The 19104-nt window shown below is 41.8% G+C and overlaps 1 protein-coding gene across 2 annotated transcripts in view; it reads right to left on the bottom strand.

Moving 5' to 3' along the window:
- Positions 1-19104, bottom strand: part of LMO1 (LIM domain only 1) — a 110670-nt gene that overhangs the window by 29533 nt on the left and 62033 nt on the right. For both annotated transcript variants that reach the window (XM_063117256.1, XM_063117255.1), the window contains exon 2: positions 6490-6703. In XM_063117256.1, the coding sequence (XP_062973326.1) occupies positions 6490-6703 (214 nt within the window). The remainder of the gene's footprint in view (positions 1-6489; positions 6704-19104) is intronic.

The following is a 19104-nucleotide window of genomic DNA, read 5'->3' on the forward strand; positions in this document are numbered from 1 at the left end:
TCTCCTTTATTTCTGTTATTATGTATGGTTATTGTTATAGATCAACCTTCTCCAACCTGTCCTCTCCAGATGTGCTAGACTACAACTCCCATCAATTTCAGGCAGCCACATTACATATCGATAATGGCAGATGTAGTCCAACACATCTGGAGAAGGCTGACGCATGCTTCTAGCTACTTCTACTCACTGGCATATACACACACACAAGCACAAATGTTGGGGAGGGCTGTTATAGATTATGAAAAACCTAACAAAATTACCTTGGGTCCACTTTATGGATTAAGGCAGCACTTTTCAAGGTATTATTATTTTTATTTATTTATTACATTTGTATACTGCCCCACAGCCAAAGCTCTCTGGGTGGTTTACATAGGCTAAAAACACTTAAAAACAATATACAGAAATTTAAAATCACAAAAAACATACAATTTGAAATCTCAAAAGCATACAAAAACAAACCCAGCTAATTACATATTGCTAAATGCCTGGGAGAAGTGAAAAGTCTTGACCTGGCACCAAAAAGGTAACAATGTTGGCACCAGGTGGGCCTCGTCAGGGAGATTGTTCCACAATTGGGGGCCACAGAAAAGGCCCTCTCTCTTGTTGCCATCCTCTGAGCTTCCCTCAAAGTAGGCACCCAGAGGAGGACCTAGGATGTGAGTAAGTTCATGTTGGGCAAGGCGCCGCCTCCCTCCTCAACACTGCACTTTCCCTCTCTTGGGACAGCATCAGGTAATCCCGATGCCAAGGTTTCAGGGTGGCCATCCAGGTGCTGAGCCTCCCCTGCCCTCTTCCTGGTGGAAGGTGACCAATCGCTGGTCACTTTCCTCCAAGCTCTGCCCCCGGGTTGGCCCTGGAGTGACATTACATGGCGGAATTGCCGTGTTGACGTTGCTCTCTTTGAAAAAGTTGGGGTAAATCCTGGACTTTTTCAAATTGGAACATTGTGGGGAAGCCTTGTGGTGGCATGAAGCTGTGTCTGAGACAGGTCACAGATCCACAGCAACCACAGTGCTTTTCCCGTGTGTAGACAGCCCTAATAGTCTGGAGAGGAAAGGAGGGGGAAGGGACACAAATGTGGCTTTTAGATATGGAGCACATGGAGGTTTAGAAGATGGGATGTAATTCCAAAAATTTGGGAACCATTAGCCCTATTCACACATTAGTCACATGTCGGGCAGTTACATTTTAAAGCCAAATTTGGGCCTCATCCCCAACCCCTAACTCCAGTGTTACATCCCGGGGTAGCCCTGCTCTCTGTGTATTGGCCGTGGTCAGCTACCACAGAATGCCTATGTGTGAAGAGGGGTTCCTCTGTGCATATATTGCAGGCTGGAGCAAGAACTTTGACTTTGGCGGCAGGGCTAAGAGCATGGCCTGCTGCTGATTGAAACCATGAGTATCTTTACACATAAGTGATTAGCGAAGAGCGTTACTGTGTTAAGGAAATGAAGGGCCATTTTGCACATTACATGGCAGCAAACTTGCCACTGAGTAATACACCAAGTACTGCAGCAACGGCTGTTTGACTCATTTGCACTTTGCATTTTCAAGTCGCACTTAAAACTCAGGTGTTTTAACAAATCTTCAGAAGCAAACCTTTCATCAGCTTGTTTTGAGGACTTATTTTAGTGATGTTTCCATCCAAATTCTTTATTCCTGCCTGGTAACATTTGCTGCCAAAGGTTGTAAACACTACATTTATTTATGGGGGGGTGGGGGTGGGGACACACACACACACACACCACCTGTCTTAAAAAGTCTCTCAGCTTTACCAAGTTCAGTCCTGAACACAGAAGTTACAGTCACTTGTATTAACCACTCTGACATATTAACTCAAGTTTTACTAGCTTTGCCACATACACCTGACTTTTCATAGTCTATGTCTAGAACTGTGGTTTGTGACCATTTAACTTTTGTTCCACCAGGCTGAGTCAGAAATGGTAGCCCAGTGAAAATTCAGTATTACTGGGTGCACCTCCTTTCCAGAAAGAAATGGTACATTTCGAGAATCAAGGTCTTACTTTACACAGACAGTAATCAAAGTAGACACTGCAGCTACAGTAAACACTTTTCATCCGCAGGGATCATGAAGCACTTTACAAATTGAAATAGAATGCCCACAGAAATGCTGTGGAGGCCAGCCTAAGGAACAGGCCGCCACACTATGCAAAGACAGAATGTTGTTATTTAGCTGAAGCAAGGCTACAGTCATGGCTCTCGTGCAAGCCAATGTTGTTTTCTTCAAGACACGTGGCCAACGGCTAGGGTTGCTCGCCTCAGGACATAAGAGCAAGGGAATCAATAGATCCCAATTCATTTAAATACAGAGCGGTTCACCTTATTGACTGTGGGTGAGCTAAGGGGGGAAATATTCAGGCAAATGGCTGCCTTAAAAGGCATTAGGAAGAGCTAACAGTTCACCACCTTAGTAACAGGATATGAGAAAGTTATGTTACAAAGGTGTCAGGATGAGTCCCAGTCTCCCTGGTGTGGATTCTGAATCGGCCGGGAAGACTGAAGAAGGAGAAGACAAGTCAAGACAAGAAGCAAGGGAGGAAATTCCCCAAGACTCTCTAGGAGTCAAGGAGGAATCTTTCCAGGAGCTTATTGAACAGGAGGCCCAGGCTCAGAAATCTTCCTCCTCCCCACCCCACAACCTGGGAACTCACTCTTTGTTGGAGGGGAAGGGAGCATCAGCACTGACAGATCCTAGAGTCTGCTGCAAGGTAAGCAGGCAGAGTTGAGAGGAGGTGGGAGGTGGTTTGCCAGACTATCCACATGGCAGAGGTTACAGCTTGAAGACCCTCCTTAAAGGAGGGGAATGGTAAAAGCCTGTTGGGCATGGCAGAAACCACCCATTTAGCTGATAGGCAACTGCCTTGTTTTGTTAGAGTAATTAAGCTTAGAGGATAGCTCCTAGCATTCACACCCTCTTCAGTTGTGAAGAGGTGTCTATTTACTGAATAAAGGTCTTGTGGATTGTACAGCAGACCTCTTTATTGTCTCACATCTCAGTGGGAGGCCTGGAATTCTGACAAAAGGCGTGCTAGAATGAGGGGCTAGAATGAGCTCCCATCATCAAAATACCAAGTCCATCTGAGTCTGTGGCTGGATGAAGGCCTAGAGGGAAAGAGACCATGGGTTCTCCACAGATGGAGATCCCAGGTGGGATTCGTTTCCAGATCTACCATCTCTCCTCTGATTGCAATAAGCCACAAAAACCACCCACAAGTAATAGAGTCTAGATGAATGGAACCAAAATGGCCTAAGACAGGCAGGAAAGGAACAACATCCTTACTGAAATCACATCAAAGTCCCTGAACAACCACCTTGATATGGTTTGTGGTGATTGTTTACGTGCTTCACCTAGAAGCATTTCAAAAGCATTTATATGGAAAAATAAAATGGATGTTTGTATGAATCTAGGTTTAGAGAGTAGATCTGAGGCGTTCATTTTCAGTAGCACCTATGAGGAAACCAAAGGATTATTCCAAGCATTATTCATAACATTCAAAAAAGCACTGGGCAGAATCCTAGAAAAACTACTTGTGACTACTGGAACGGGACTTGGCTGTGATTAACTTAAGACACATTGATATCAGTGAGGCTCAACTGTGACAAGCTTTTGCTGGATAGCTGCTAATAATCTCATGGAACCATAATTCCATTTGATATCTAAGATGAGCTTTGCAAGTTATACACAAATGGAGGGAGAAGAACCATGCATGTTCCGGATGCATGTAGAGATCACATATCTCACTGCAGGGGCAGGGCGGGGATGTCTGTGTCCCACCTCATGCAGAAAGCACAAAAAGAGTATGCACAAAACACTTTTAATGCTGTTCCCTTCTCTACTTTGCCATGTGCAAAGCTGACTTAAGGTGAGAGCCAATGTAGTATAGCTACTAAGAGACCAAGCTGTGAATCAGGCACTGTGCATGTTTGTCTCTTGAGAAGAAGGGGCTTTTGGAAGGATGGTCTTCCCCAGCTTGGAGTGTCGGAAGGGGAGGAATTGTAATTCCATGCAGCTCTACAGCTCCATAATACAAAGGGTAAGGTTTAGGGACCTTTTTGAGATTTGTTTTAAACCTATATATTTTTTAATATGTCAAGGCTCTACTTTCTTTCCAAATCGGTGATAATGATTTCTCTCTGGAAACAGACAAGAATACTAACAGCCTAATCCTATCCCGATGACTGAGCTGGTGATGTAGAAGATCCCAAACATAATATCCCAGCGTGGATGTAAAGGAACCAATTGTTTCCTTGATCTAGAGCTGGAATCATACCTCGCTCCCCCCTCCCCACCCCCGTGCTGGTGCAACAGCTAATAGAACAACTTCTGCCCTAGAAGGTCCTGAATCCCCCCAGCTCTGATATAAAGCTATGCAGTCATTTTGCTGTACTAAGGGACATGATATGTGTGCCTGTGTGTGAGCTAAAGTATTTGGGCTGGTAAGAGGGTCCATGCTGGGCAGAAGACCTGGCCCAAGATATTTTGCTTCCTGGGGCAAAGAAGAAGCTGTAGCCCTCTTCCATGCCATGTACAAAAGCCAGTTTTTCTTCTCCGGTAATTTTTTTTAAATAATCCACAACAGTTATCCTACATTCACACAGTATCATATTTAGCAAATTTCTTGAGCCAGAAATTTTTTCATAAGAGAGTTTCAAAGACCACTGAACCCCACTTAACAAAAGCCACCACACTGAGCACAATTCACTGCATCTAAAATATCCTTGGCCAATATATATATATATCCAATCATGTAATAGGTTTTATTCACATGAGCAATGCAGAGGTGCAAAACCACAGTTTTGGAATGAGGGTGTCAGATAGTGCTATTTAAAACGGCCGTATTATTATCCAACCTATCTTCATTGCATCCAGAAGCAATGCAGAGCCTTTAAAGGTATAAATGCCTTTATATGTTTTATGACGATGGATTTTGGCCTTCTGCTCATGGAAAGTCCTTCTGCATCCCTCCTCCCAACTGCTCACCCCATTCAGCAGGTCTCCTAACTCTCTGGATCACACTTTCAGGAGGCTACCAGAGGAAGGAGGAGGTGTGGAAGTCTACTTCCATCACAGCTGTTAAGACAGTGTACATCTGGATTCAATCCAACACCAGTTTTAAAATCTCTTCACTGGCTGCCAAGTAGTTTCCGGGTGAAGTATAAAGTGTTGGTTATCACCTTTAAAGCCCTATATGGTTTGGGTCCAGGCTACCTGCAGGATCGCCTTTTCCCATACAATCTGCCCCGTGCACTCAGGTCCCCTGGGAAGAATTTACTCCAGCCAACAAAAATAAAGCTGATAACTATTACCCAGAGAACCTTTTCTTCTGCTGCTCCCAGATTGTGGAATGACCTCCTGGGAGAGTTTCGTCAACTTAACAGTTTTCCGGAATTTAAGAAAGCCATAAAGACTGATAGCTTCCAGCAAGGCTACCCAGTTGAATTTTAAGATGCCTTTTTAATAATGTGCTGCTTTTAATAATATATTAGTTTTAAATGTTTTAATTAGTTATATGTATTTTATGGTGTTTGCATTTGTGATGTACCCCGCCTCAATCCAGAGGGAGAGGTGGGTAACAAATAAATAAATATATTATTATTGTATCTTTTGTTGCTTATTATTTGCATTTTTATATTATTTGCATGCTTAACCCGCTTATCTTAAGAAGAAAAAAGAAAACTAAACAATAGTATTTTTATTATTGCATTTTTGAAAATGGATTGTAATTTAATGGTTGTTATTTTGTTTCAGTATTTTTTTCCATTATGATGTTCATGTATCCTGACTTTGTAGATTGTTTTCATCAAGTGGCATAGAAATTCTGCCAATCAATCAAGCAGGTGGCAACTGCTACTTGCTCCTGGCATCCATTCAATCCTTATAGAGATATGCCAATTAGGTGGGCAGGTTTTCTGAAGCCCTGGTGACCAAGCCAGTCCCATCAATTTCAGTAATATTAATGCAAATAAGTATTAAAAACTTCAGTAAGCCATTCAGCACAACATTACTAGGAAAACACAAATGCTTTTGCCGATCCCCAAAATGGAAGCTGTCATTGCTGTCCATAGCAGTTTCAGGAGGGCAACTTTTGTTGGGACTATGGTGTGGATGTAAAGAGCTACCTACCCCTCTTCCTTACAGTCCTGATATCTCTGTGACTGCTATGTAAACAGCAACAACAGACATGTTAATGCATTTTTGCATTTAGTGTTTCACCTGTTTTAGCCCTTGGTATATCAAGAACCAATGCTAGATGTGAATGACTTTGGGTTCACATCTCTCTCTCAATCTCTCTCTCTTTCTGTGTGTTTTCTCTGTACATGTAAGTGGGATTTAAACTGAAGGAAGAGATTTGAAACAAATTTTAAATCTAGAGGAGATCTGAAACAGATTTTAAGCAGAAGAAAGAGAGAGCTGGTAGTTGAGGGAGATGATTAGAGGGAGAATGTGCAGCACAAACCTACATTTACCTCAGGTAATCTCTGCGGCAGAGAATGAGATTTGCCTTTGTGTAAAGTGTTGATCCAACCTCTCCCAGGCGACAGTCGCAGCAGGCACACTTTAGACAATCCTCATGCCAGTATTTATCCAAGGCCTTCAGAAGGTATCTGTCCTTGATCTTACGGTTGCAGCCAGCACAGCCCTTTTGCTTCCCTTTCGGTTGCACAGATAACATTGGCACGCCTGTGAATGACAACACACAAAAAATACATCAATGAGAACATTACCGGGAATCCTCCAAGCAGGAGCCCCATAGCCACTCTGCAGAAATCCCAAGTGCAGAATGCAGCTGGTAGGCTTTTGGTTTTGTGAGCTAACTTTCTAGACAGTCTTTTTTCTTTTTTTTTGGCAAAGTGAGCAGAGAACTTGATTGGAGCAGCATGAGGAATTGGAGGGATATGGCAATTCATTTCCCCCCAAATCAAACTGGAATTATGATCACAAATTGTGCTTAAGCAAACATATCTGTTCTTCAAAATAAATGGAACCCTATATTAATTCCTGTGCCCAAACATGGTCACGATTCCAGCTGGCCTTACTGATCAAAAGCTTTATTGTGGGGGAAAATATTTTAGAAGACATGGATTCTATTAGTGGGCTTTGTACATACTAGAAAGCTTTAGTTTTTGCTGACTGGGATGTGATCAACTTGGGGCAATGTATGGGAAGGCCAACATTGGCTCTGCTCTTGTTGCCCGCACATTTGGCATGGCATGTGAAAATGGGTGCACACAGGTGCCCTGGCAATCCACGAGTATTATTGTGCTGGGTATTATTATTGTGCTGGGTATTATTATTGTACTGGGTATTATTGTTGTTGTTATTTTAAGTTGTAGTACTGTTTAGCAATGTAAGGTAAGGTTTCTCTGAACTTTGTTGTAACTCAAGACCTAACAACATCTAATCACTCATGAATGCAGTGAGCAGGGGGTTGGACTAAATGGCCTTGTAGGCCCCTTCCATCTCTACAGTTCTATGATTCTATGACCTTTCAATACAGCCGTTCAGTCCAGAAAGCCATAATGTAAGGTAAGGTTTCTATACATGTGACTGAAAGCACAATCCTATAGACTGTGCTCCCCTTAGAAGGAAGCCTCCAATCTCAGAGGCTTCCGAGTTTCCAACGCCCTGCCAGGCTGCTGCCAATGGAGAAGGAAGAGTGACAGAGGCAAATTTTGCCTCTCTGTCCTCCTTTTATGATTTTTTTTCCTGTAGACGGATATTTGAGTCCTGTCTAGAGATAATGCACTGCCAAAGGCTGGAGAAGCCATAGGATTTTTTGTATCTCGGCCTCTCCTTTCTCATCCCTGCCCATTGGAACGCTCCCTTTTCTCTCCCTCTTAGGATGCATTTACGACCTCAGGAATCAGCCAGCAAGGGGGTGGGGAATGAGAATGTAAGAGTCCTGCAGTCTTAGCAACATCTACAGCCTCGGGAGGGGGACTCCGAACAATCCTATATTCCCTGGGACATTCTTCAAGGTCCACATGATTGTTCTCTCCTTCACTGCTGTTCATTCCTTTGGCATTTATCCTACAACACCAGGATCAGCCTACAGGTATTTTAAAGGAAAAGTAAAGATGAAAAAAGTAAAATAAAAGCAACTGATTTTTTTTTTTAAAAAAAATCAAGGCAGTTGTGCCAAAAAGAAGAAGCCAATTCTTCAAGTGCCATGGCTTCACAGAATATTTGATGATATAGTCAAATAATAGGTGGCCAACTGACAATATTCAACTGCTCAGTTGCCTGGCATGCCAATCTTGGTTGCATCCATCAAGGACAATTGGTGCCCAGTGTAGCTTGATAAAGTAATATTTCTCCCAATATGGCCTCAGAAAAGGCATTGTATGGGTGTTATATGCATTCTGAATACAACTCTCTTATTCCTAGGTGATCCCAAATGTTCCCAGCCCTTGAATACAGGATATTAGGGAAAATTCAAGCAGTGATGCTAAAGCCTGCCTGGCGAGTCCATAATTAATTGGTATGCAATTATCTGACCTCCAGTTATCTGCGTGGCAATAAGTGTGTCAGTTGTTTGATATGCAGAACTGTGCTGATTTGCATTAATAGTCTTCATTTCTACTTCTCAATATTTCGGTTCTACAGAGTTTTCCCAACTCCAGTACTATACGAGACAGCCTAACATTTTGAAAGAATTTCTTAGTTTTGTTCTGAAGCAAGTGAATAAAGGATTCAAGGAATATTGCACCAGTGGTTGTTACGGGGCAATAAATGAAAATTCATTTTAAACAGAGATAATTAATTTCCTCAGTGCCTCATATGTACTTCTTTAAACAAACTGACCCTGTTCAGAAGTTACGCTATGCCACGATAGTTAAGCATTTTGAGCTAAACATTATGGCTTAGCATATCATGTGAACCATTCCTAACCATGGTGGCTATATAACCACGATTTAAACACGCTCACTAACCATTTGCTACAAAAGGGTTAGTGACCTAACTATGGCTTACTGTGTTGTCTGAACAGGCCCTTTATTTATTTATTTAAACATTTATATCCCACCCTATCTCACAAGGATCTCAGGGCGGCGTACAGATAAAATCATACGTATAAAATAGAACAATAAATATACAATTCTAAAACAAATTAAACCATTAATATATTAAAACCAATATGAAATTTAAAACAGTAAAATCCAATTAAATCAAGACAGTGTGCAGGCTGGTGGATTTAACCATCGAAGGCTTTGTTAAAAAGCCACGTCTTAACCTGGTTCTAAAATGAAGCCAGTGCTGGTGCCATTTGGGCCTCCAGGGCGAGGGCATTCCACAGCTGGGGGTGGGGTGCACAACAGAGAAAGCCCTCTCCCATGTCCCACCATAACATATATCTCATGTTGGTGGGACATGGAGAAGGGCTCCTCCAACAGATCTCAGGTCTCGGACAGGCAGATTTAGGTAGCTTAAATAGCCTATATACACTGCATCCTTACATTGAAAACACTCTCAGCTCCAACACACATCTTTGGCCTAGGAGGAGAAAAGCAGTAAATGGTTGCTAGCGTCCCAGTGAAAGGAAAACTCTCTTGCCAAGTTGAAGCACATCGTTTTTAGACCAAAGCAGGAAAAAAAATACATAATGGAATTATTAACAGACCCTTAACCATAGTGGTTCTAGTTAATGCCGCTATAGCAAGTGACATTTTCTGCTTCCCTTAAAAGCAAGGGTGACCCGAGGGTAGCAAATGCTCAACACATAAAACCCACTACTCTTACAGTAATAATTGCTTTGTCAGAACTGCAAGCGGACAACAACAGCACTTAAGACACTTCAAGACAAACAGGGAGGTATTGATCCATTCGTTATCAAAATGGTCTTTGTACTATGGAGACAGGTCAAGTAACATTCAAAAACCCTTGAGGCTTAAAGAGCCCTCCACCGTGAGCCTGCTGGAGTCACAAAATCCACTTTGAGTGTTAATGCCAGCAAACTTTTGACATCTTAAAAAAAAGCTTACCAACTCATATTAGCAAATAAACACACAACTCGGTTCTCAAAAGAAGACACACAATCAATAGTGCCACTCAGAATATGTCAATGATTTTAAATATAGGGATACATGGACACTACACAAGATCTGCCCCACATAGTTCCCTACTTTTTCTTTTTAAATTATGTGAAATGTTTATAAAGTGTCCTTCCACCTAATGTGTGCTTAAAGCAATGTAGACATTTAAAATAAAGCAACAACAATAAAACATAATAATAATAATAATAATAATAATAATAATAATAATAATAATGATGGAATGGAGACCTTCCTTAAAATTAAAATAAGAAAACAAATTAAAATAATCTAAAAGGTCAACAGAACAACACAGTCTTCACTGCACAACTAAAAGATAACAAGGAAACAACTCCCCGGGGAGAGAACTGCTTAATTGGGGTGCTGTTACAGAAATGTCCCTGTGTCACGTAGTCACCAATCTAATCTCTCTATATGGCAGAATATATCACAGGGCCTCTGACAACAATTGTAAATTCTGGGCAAGTTTAAACAAGAATTTGAATCCAGGGCCCAAGCCATTTAGGACTGCATGGGTAAGAACCAGCACCTTGCATTAGGCTTGGAAACCGACTAGAAACCAGAAACCACTCAAGAATGGTGTTATAAGGTCTGTAATACACACACCAGACAAGAGACTGGCTGCTGGATTTTGCACTAGCTGTACTTTCCACACACTTTTCAAGGCAGCTCCTACATACAGCACATGACATTATTCCAAATGAGAGGTAATTAAAGCACCAATCACTGTGGCCAGATCCACCATAGTGATTTGTCACAGTTGCATCCTGCCCTTCCAATACAGAAGGTTAAGCTGAATCAGGTTTGACTTTCCCCAAGGCCATCCAGTCAGCTTCATGGTTGTATGGGGAGTTGAACCCAACTCTCCCTTAACTGAGCCTGTCACTCTATCTCCTGCACAACGCTGCCCCTGTTCTGCTTATGGATGGCTTTGGCCATGTATATTTAGGCGTGGTCCCAAGTAAATTAGCTTAAAAGTTCTACTGAAATCAATAGGAGTTGTTTTCAATTAAATCTGCTTGGAAAGGACTCAGGAGTCCATTTGCATTTGCATTACTGCATTTACTGTGATATTCAATAATTTCAGTTTACCTAATAAAACCAACAGTCCATTTCTCACAGAGTATGGTCTTCAATTGGATGGCCTACTGGGTGTTTTCCAACTCTAAGAACCTCTGGATGAAACCAAGAGTGATGGAAAATGCTGATACAGGGCTTAAGATTGGATAAAGAACATCCATTTTCTACTGGTTGCATCGGTATTACCAGAATTTCTGATGCACTACCCTGAAGTCTGACCGTTGACACACACAAACATATCAATGTACACAAAACAAAGTCTTTCTTACCCCTCAAAGGTCAGCCTAGCACAAATCACTGAGAAGACTTGGGCTTTATGACATTGAAATCCAGTTCAATAAACATAGTATGCATAGGCTGTAGTGTTATGTTAGGGAAGGGTAAAATTCTCCGCACTTCTCCACCCTAAGGATGGAGCCATCCATTCCAAAAAATATTGTTCTGTGACTTCACGGCTGTAATGTATACTTTAGCTTGTCTTGAGATGGCATGGTCTCAAGGTACTGGCCTGCCCCTCAAGGTAATTGGTTGTTCAAGAAATTGCCTGCCCCTGCTAAAGATGGCATGACTCCAGGACATAAGGAATATTTCACTGATGTGTTACATTTCTACCCCACTCTTCTTCCAAGGAGCTCAGGTTATTGTACTTGGGTCTCCTTCCACCCCATTTTCTCCTCATGACTTAGGTGGGTTAGACTGAGAAAGAGAGCCTAACTGGCTCTAGGTCACAGAGAGCTTCAAGGGGAAAGGGAAACAGGAACCCAGGTTATCCAAGATCCAAACTAAACATTTGGGTGCTAGTCTAACACTATGACACTGTTTTTAACTTTTGTAAACTGCCCAGAGAGCTTCGGCTATGGGGCGGTATATAAATGTAATAAATAAATAAATATTGGTTTATTTATTTATTTATTTATTACATTTTTATACCGCCCAATAGCCGAAGCTCTCTGGGCGGTCCACAATAAAATGACCAACAGGTTAAAAGCACAATTACAAAATACAGTATAAAAAGCACAACCAGGATAAAACCACGCAGCAAAATTGATATAAGATTAAAATACAGAGTTAAAACAGTAAAATTTAAATTTAAGTTAAAATTAAGTGTTAAAATACTGAGAGAATAAAAAGGTCTTCAGCTGGCGACAAAAGCAGTACAGTGTAGGCGCCAGGTCATTCCACAACCAGGGTGCCACAGCAGAGAAAGCCCTCTTCCTAGTAGCCACCTGCCTCACTTCCTTTGGCAGGGGCTCACGGAGAAGGGCCCCTGTAGATTATCTTAAGGTCCGGGCAGGTACATATGGGAGGAGGCGTTCCTTCAAATAACCAGTTGAACCAGTGGAGGCTGGTGGCTCTGAATTTGAATGGGCTGTGGATCCATTCAGTCAGAATCATCCAGAACTCTAACGGAGCTATGTGAAGTGCTGAACGTTATTACCAAAACTATCACCCCTGCAATGGGAAAACCAGCCTTGACTGGGTTGAACTACATCACAGGGGGGCATGGGAGAATTGTCCTTTCATTCAGGAGAAGGCTTTTTTTGGGGGGGGGGTAACACATACTTCTGCCTTAACTCTGCTCTGCTGTGCCACAGGTGTTAAAATTAACACCTTTTCTTCTAGGCCAGCCTTCCCCAACCTGGTGCCCTCCAAATGTTTTGGGCTTCAGTTGCCATCTGCCCTAACCAACAGGGCCAATGGTCAGGATTGCTGAGAAATGTTCTAGGCCATCAGATGTGTGGAAGATGCATGGAAGATCTTAGGTTTGACTTCCTATTTATTTATTTATTGCATTTCTATACTGCCCAATAGCCGAAGCTCTCTGGGCGGTTCACAAAATTAAGACAATTCAAAACAAAACAACAGTATAAAACCATAATATAAAATACAATATAAAAGCACAGCCAAGCAGGTCCACTCCCCTTTTGTTACTTTTAAGGAATGAATGGACATTTTAACCAATTTTCTGTTTGGGAAAGGAAAGATGAAATAAGCACTCATGTGAAATAGTTTTGGTATGAAGCATCTAATTTTGATGCCCCTTACCACTTCATTATATGAAGCATCCCCCCCCCCCACCTGCCATCCCATTTGAGATTTGCTTTGGAGGACTTCTTCCATTCCTCCCAAGGGAACTGGCATTTTGACACGTTATTTGGAATAAAAGCTCATTTCAAAAATGTCAACAAATTTCCTGTGGGAGGAAAAAAAACACCATTTCTTAAACAGAAGTTCTGGTGGAAACATTTAGTTCTCTCAGCTATGTTTGGAAATGAAAATGGAAAATAGTGGCAGTCCCACACCTCATTACACGGTGTGGCTAAAACAAACTGCCAATGCTGCCTAGAGCAGCCACTGAAGTACTTAAGGGTCAAAAGGGTCCGTGGGATGACAGAGGGCATGATGGATCCTTCCTTCTCCAGAGATAAAAAAAAATGGATCTTTCCTGGATGGTTATGCCACACATGGATTTGATGGAAGGAGAAACATGAAAGAAGCATTAGTATGGTACCATCAGTACTTAGGTATAACTAAGAGCTTTTCTACATGAGGCTTTTAACCTGCCATTTTACAGTGGCTTCTGCTTCCAGATTCTTTGTGAGATTAAGATTGGCTCCTTTACACGTTTTTCCTTCTCTGCTGTTCTATATGTTCCATTCCATATCCACTAGGTGGTGCTGTGGTATAGCAGAACTGCAGAACTACACTAGGGTTTCATTCTGCCATTTCCAGTTAATACCAGACTTTCCTCGATAAAAGAAAAACCAGGGAAATGGTTGCAAAGAACAGGAGAAACAGTGGAGAATGACACCATCATGTAAAGCAGCTTAAAACTACTGTGAGTGAGGAATCACAAGTGCATAATAAATGCCTTACATAGAAAGGCTGAAATTCCCATCTAGTTACATTTCCATCTGTTCCAAGGGATGGAAGAAACCATAAGCCTGTTCCTTTAATTTAAAATAGGCATTGCATTTCTGTACAAACATACTTAGAACATGATCCTAAGCACATTTAAGAGTTGTAAGACTTCTTTCAGTCTAAATATGCATAGGATTGTGTCCTCAGAGTAATAAGAGACCCTCAATTAAAATCAACACAAGTATGTTCACATTGAGCAAACAGCTCTAAAATAGTTAAGGGGGGAAATGAATTAATTACCAACAAAAAAGGGGATCTAGTCCAGCCTTTCTCAACCTGTGCTCTTGGAGAGATGCTAGACATTGTAGTCCAAAACATCTGGAGGGCACCAGGTTGGGGAAGGCTGAAGTAGGTGAGTGGTTTGACTACGGTTAATTTGTTTGGTCACCTTTGTCTTGAAACAAGCACACACACACACGGCTTAATGTTAGACCAGTGCTGGCTGGGGATGGTGGGAGTTGTAGTCCAACCCATCTGAGGGCACCTGGTTGGCGAAGACTGTATAAGACAATGGCCAATTTTCGACAGGCACAAATTGTGACTGAACATAAAATAGCAGCAGTCCCCCCACCCCACCCTGGGAGACATCACACCTTAAGCATGAGTTTTCTATAAAGTGCGACTGGCACAAGATCCAGACATTGCATTCACTTTCTCCTTTTCCCACTTAAAGGTAATAAAGACATTAATCCATAACGGAGTGAGTGTCCTTTGAGTACAAATCAAAAAAATGAATTTGAACAATTTAAGGAATGCTTTTAAGAAATTTGAAAACTGGTCATAGCCAGGTTTCTTGCTTCATATATACCTGGCAGACAAAAACAATTTGGATTCTTTACCATCTATTTTAGAGACACAATGGTCTTCAGAGAGGCTTATGAGACAGGTAAAAGAGGGACATTTTCTGGGTTTTTTCCCCTTCTAGTTATTCGTAGAAAAAGATCTTTTTGCAGTTATCTTTGCAAGATAAAAACACACACACACACACATTTGGTCAGTTTTCAGCAGGGGGTTTTCTAATGAAAAAAAGCTACCGTTTCAGAGATCATATGATGTTCAAAGCTGCTATTCCCCACTCAGATAATAACGAGCGAGGTCAACCTGTGCCAGCCGGGTTCAGTTTTTTGAAATTACATTTGGTCTGGAAGGCTTTCCTCCCCGGCACCCTAACCAATTTGGATATGGAACAAATAGAAGTGCAGAAAAGTTGAGGCCGTAATTAGCCGGCAAGTTGATATGGGAAGGGAGGTGAGGAGCAAATTTCAAAACTGCCAGAATTAAATCGATCACCGTGGATTTGTGCTGCAAACAATGAGAGAACAGGTGTCTCTGTGGCGTAGTAACTTTACAGTCCCAGCACTCTGATAAGATGACTGAAAACAGAGCCTGTAAAATTACCAGTGCTTTTTTCTTTTCTTTTCCTGGGGCTGTTTCCAGTGCCACAAAATTCCAACGGGGAAAGCACTTCTGTGTAGGAATTAGAAAGCCACCAGCACACAGATAATCACGTGTGCAATCAACATACAAGCATATATATTGATGTGTACACAGCCTCTGCAAATGGCTGCATCAGGCCATGTGTGTACACAACAAAATGTAGTCATTACACAGGACAATGCTCAGAATGAGCGTTCGTTCCAACATGAAATTGCTTTTAAGCCAAGAATGTTGTTAACATTTAAAGCAGCCCTTAGTAAGAAACAGAATGGAAAGAAAGATCCAAGCATGACAATATAAAGATTGCAGTCATCTTTCCACCTTCAGCAACATTCGGGCTTCATCATAGCCCTTGTAAGGTAGACACAGCCAAGGAGGCCAGACTCCAGGCTTGCAGGATCTACGTTTTTGTGAGAACTACTGATGTCTGCCAAGCAGAACCCAGGGTGCAAAATGGTGAAGAAAGGCCAAAATACAGGAGAGATAACCTGGGTGCCTCCAAGTATATGCTTAGCCCAGGAATTCATGGTCAGTACCACAACCAAGCCAACAACTCCCTTCACGTACACAAAAACCCACTCCTAGTTTTCCCTAACTGGGGTGGGGGTTGGGGGTGGGGGTGGAGTGAAAGCTTTTCAGTTATTGCTATTGTTAAATAATTGGAAGCCAGAAAGCCTTGCTGACCTATTGAAAATCATCCAGAGAACTGCTGGTAGAACTTGATCTAGTACCTACACCAAAATACAGTGATGACCTATGGAAAATATAACAACTTTATAACAATTAAATTATTAAACCCTCTCCCCTAAACCTGAGATACACACAGAAGAATCTGTTAGAGATCCCTGTCCATGTCTTTATGGAATCCTGGGGTTTAGGGCTTAATTGAAGGGATTGAAGGGAGGAGTTTTCAGATCAGAAAATGGTGATTCCTGCAGATTTACATTCTGGCATTTCTTTTTCAAGAAAATTAAGAACTGCCCAGCCAGAGTTTCCTGGGGTGAAAAGTGTCAATTAAACCAGTTGAGGTCTACACTGCAGATACTGGTCAGTATTCAATTTCACGTACATAATGTTGTGCTAGTGTAAATGACCTCTTATGCCAGCAATTGCTATTGAGGTTGCACATGACAGGTTCTCTGGGAAAGCCCGTTGCACCTGCAAATGCTATTGGCATTGCGGGAGAAGTGGCTTCCACCAGCGCAACACAATTTTGCATCAGTGGTCCTGTCGAATTGGATACTGCCCAATGTCCTGGGCATTCAGAATATCTGAATTTGGAAGCCTTATTTTTCCTTTAAAATGGAAGATTTTGATTCCTCAGCTCTCGGTAGTAATCCAAAGCCATAAGCCTGGGAGGAAAAAAAAAGTTTATTGCATGCCGTTATGTGTTATGTGGTGTTTTATCAAAAAGAAATAAACAGCCAGCCCGAGGTACAATTCCACCTGGGCTGAATAATACTAGAAGTGAAACAACATATTTGCAGTAACAAACTGATACTTACTGGCTTAAATATGTGATCAAGACTTATTACACAGGAAAAGTTGATTTACTTATTGGGGAATAATGCGGGTTCCATGCTGTCTGCCTGTTGCTAACGGTCCGGTGCACCTTTTCTTAGAAAAAGTGGATGAAGTTCTTCTATTTTTGGCTACCAGTCCCCTGTTTTCTCCTTGCCCTTTCAATTTAATAGACTTGCTGCTGGTAAATACAAAATCAAAACCTGTTCTGAGCGCTCACGGCTCCAGCGCACATTAAAAAATTATAGACACCACCTCTGGCCATACTGAAATTTACGAGGGTATCTAAACAGGCGGTTATTGTACTGGGTAAGCTAGACTATACCACCATTCAAAGAATGACGAACGGGCTTTCATCAGCCCAGGCCTTCCATGGCAGGAGTATTTCAGTTTGAACACCACCACTAGTGCAAACGTAATGCCACCCCACCCCTCCTCTCCAAATTCATTTTAAGTCTTTTTTAAGAAAATGGCTATCAAAGGCAGGCCATTTTGCATACGCTTTCATTTCAAGAAGCCAAAAACTTTCCCAAGGCCGGAACAGGGTGTTCGTCTGCATTGCCCAGCCACATAGATAGATCTTCAGAGATCAGTGCAAACACCCCGGTGTCATCTGCTCTGGAAGAGGGTTGCTGATCATATCTGAAAACATGGAAATTCACCGTCTAATTGCTTTAATGCAACTCTGAAAGGTTAATTGGTCTGAAAGAGTAATGTGGGACTGCTGGCTAATGAAATGCGCCTCTGGGCTGCCCAGCCTTCTTGTGGTTTATAGAAATGAGTCCAGAGCCGAACGCACAGTTGAGTTCGCCACGATCTCCTTTACGCTCTATAACATCAAAATCTTTGTAGATTTAAAAAAGGAAAGAAAGGAAGGAAGGAAGGAAGGAAGGAAGGGTGATTCACATTAAAGCAACAGTAGCCGAAGGCAGTTTAGTTCCACCTGTATTTTATGCCTTGTTAGAAGGGGCTCTGTTAAGTGCTGAAACCGCATTCCTCATTACCATAGCACAGAACTAAAAGCAAGCCTAATTAAGAAAGCGTGTGAATGTACCGTGTGGGGGAAGAAGACATCCTCCCACATCCCATAAGGGATCTGGCCAAAATCTTCAATTTGCCAGTTATGACAGCTAATTAGTTATTCTATTCAAAATCTTTGCTTTAAATAAAAGAACTAATTATACACAAAGGTCAGTCCCCCACCTCCTGTGAAGCACACATAATTGGCTTATTTCCCCCAACATTGTGTGTGTTTTACACAATGCTTTTGGGCAGATGGCTTTAACTCTTTCTGGCTGCAACTAAGTTTGAAAGATCCCCCCCCCATGAAATACTCATGTGAATCCCAAATAGCTCCTTTTACTTAAATTTATCTCAAGTTGCTCATGCGTCCATCCTACAATCAAGGAGTAAAGGCTTCATTCACTGCAGCTTCCAAGGTAGAGAGTAAAATTATTACTTGTAGTTTTAGAGGGGCTCCCCCCCTTAACCCCCTTTTTTTCTTGTGCTTTACCACCGATATTGCCCCAAAGTGTGGGTTATCTAGGTAATTCTTCAGGAGATATTAAAAAAGACTTCTTTTTAAAGTATCTGGTTCTTTAAGGACTGCATAGCAGCCAATAAGATATAGTACTGAAACCGGGGTGGGGAGAGTTGCACAAATTTCAAATTCACAGTTACCATGCATTTCAAATGGTTGAAATCTGACATAAGTGAACTTCCTTGAATCAAGCAAAAGTCAAGCTTCAGCTCACGCATGCGTCTGTTTCCACATTTTGGAATGAAATTTGGGGTTCATTGGGAGAAAGCTTTCTTAAATTAGAAACAGAGTAGAATAAAATCATCTATGCTCAAGGTTCACAAGCAAAATTTGCAGCTGAACAATGATTCTAGTCATGGGGATACAGAGCCGAGCATTTTCCTTCATGTTATTCCGGTGAAAACACCTTCCTAGTCCCTCCATTGCTAATCACAGGAAGACCAAAGGTTTGACTTGATACACAATTGAAACAGCATGGCTTTCAATCAGGTAAGCATAGAGGTGAGATAGTTAACCACAATCCTGATCCCACC

The sequence above is a fragment of the Elgaria multicarinata genome, chromosome 2 (genome assembly GCF_023053635.1).
Source record: "Elgaria multicarinata webbii isolate HBS135686 ecotype San Diego chromosome 2, rElgMul1.1.pri, whole genome shotgun sequence".
In the NCBI taxonomy this organism is placed as follows: domain Eukaryota; kingdom Metazoa; phylum Chordata; class Lepidosauria; order Squamata; family Anguidae; genus Elgaria; species Elgaria multicarinata.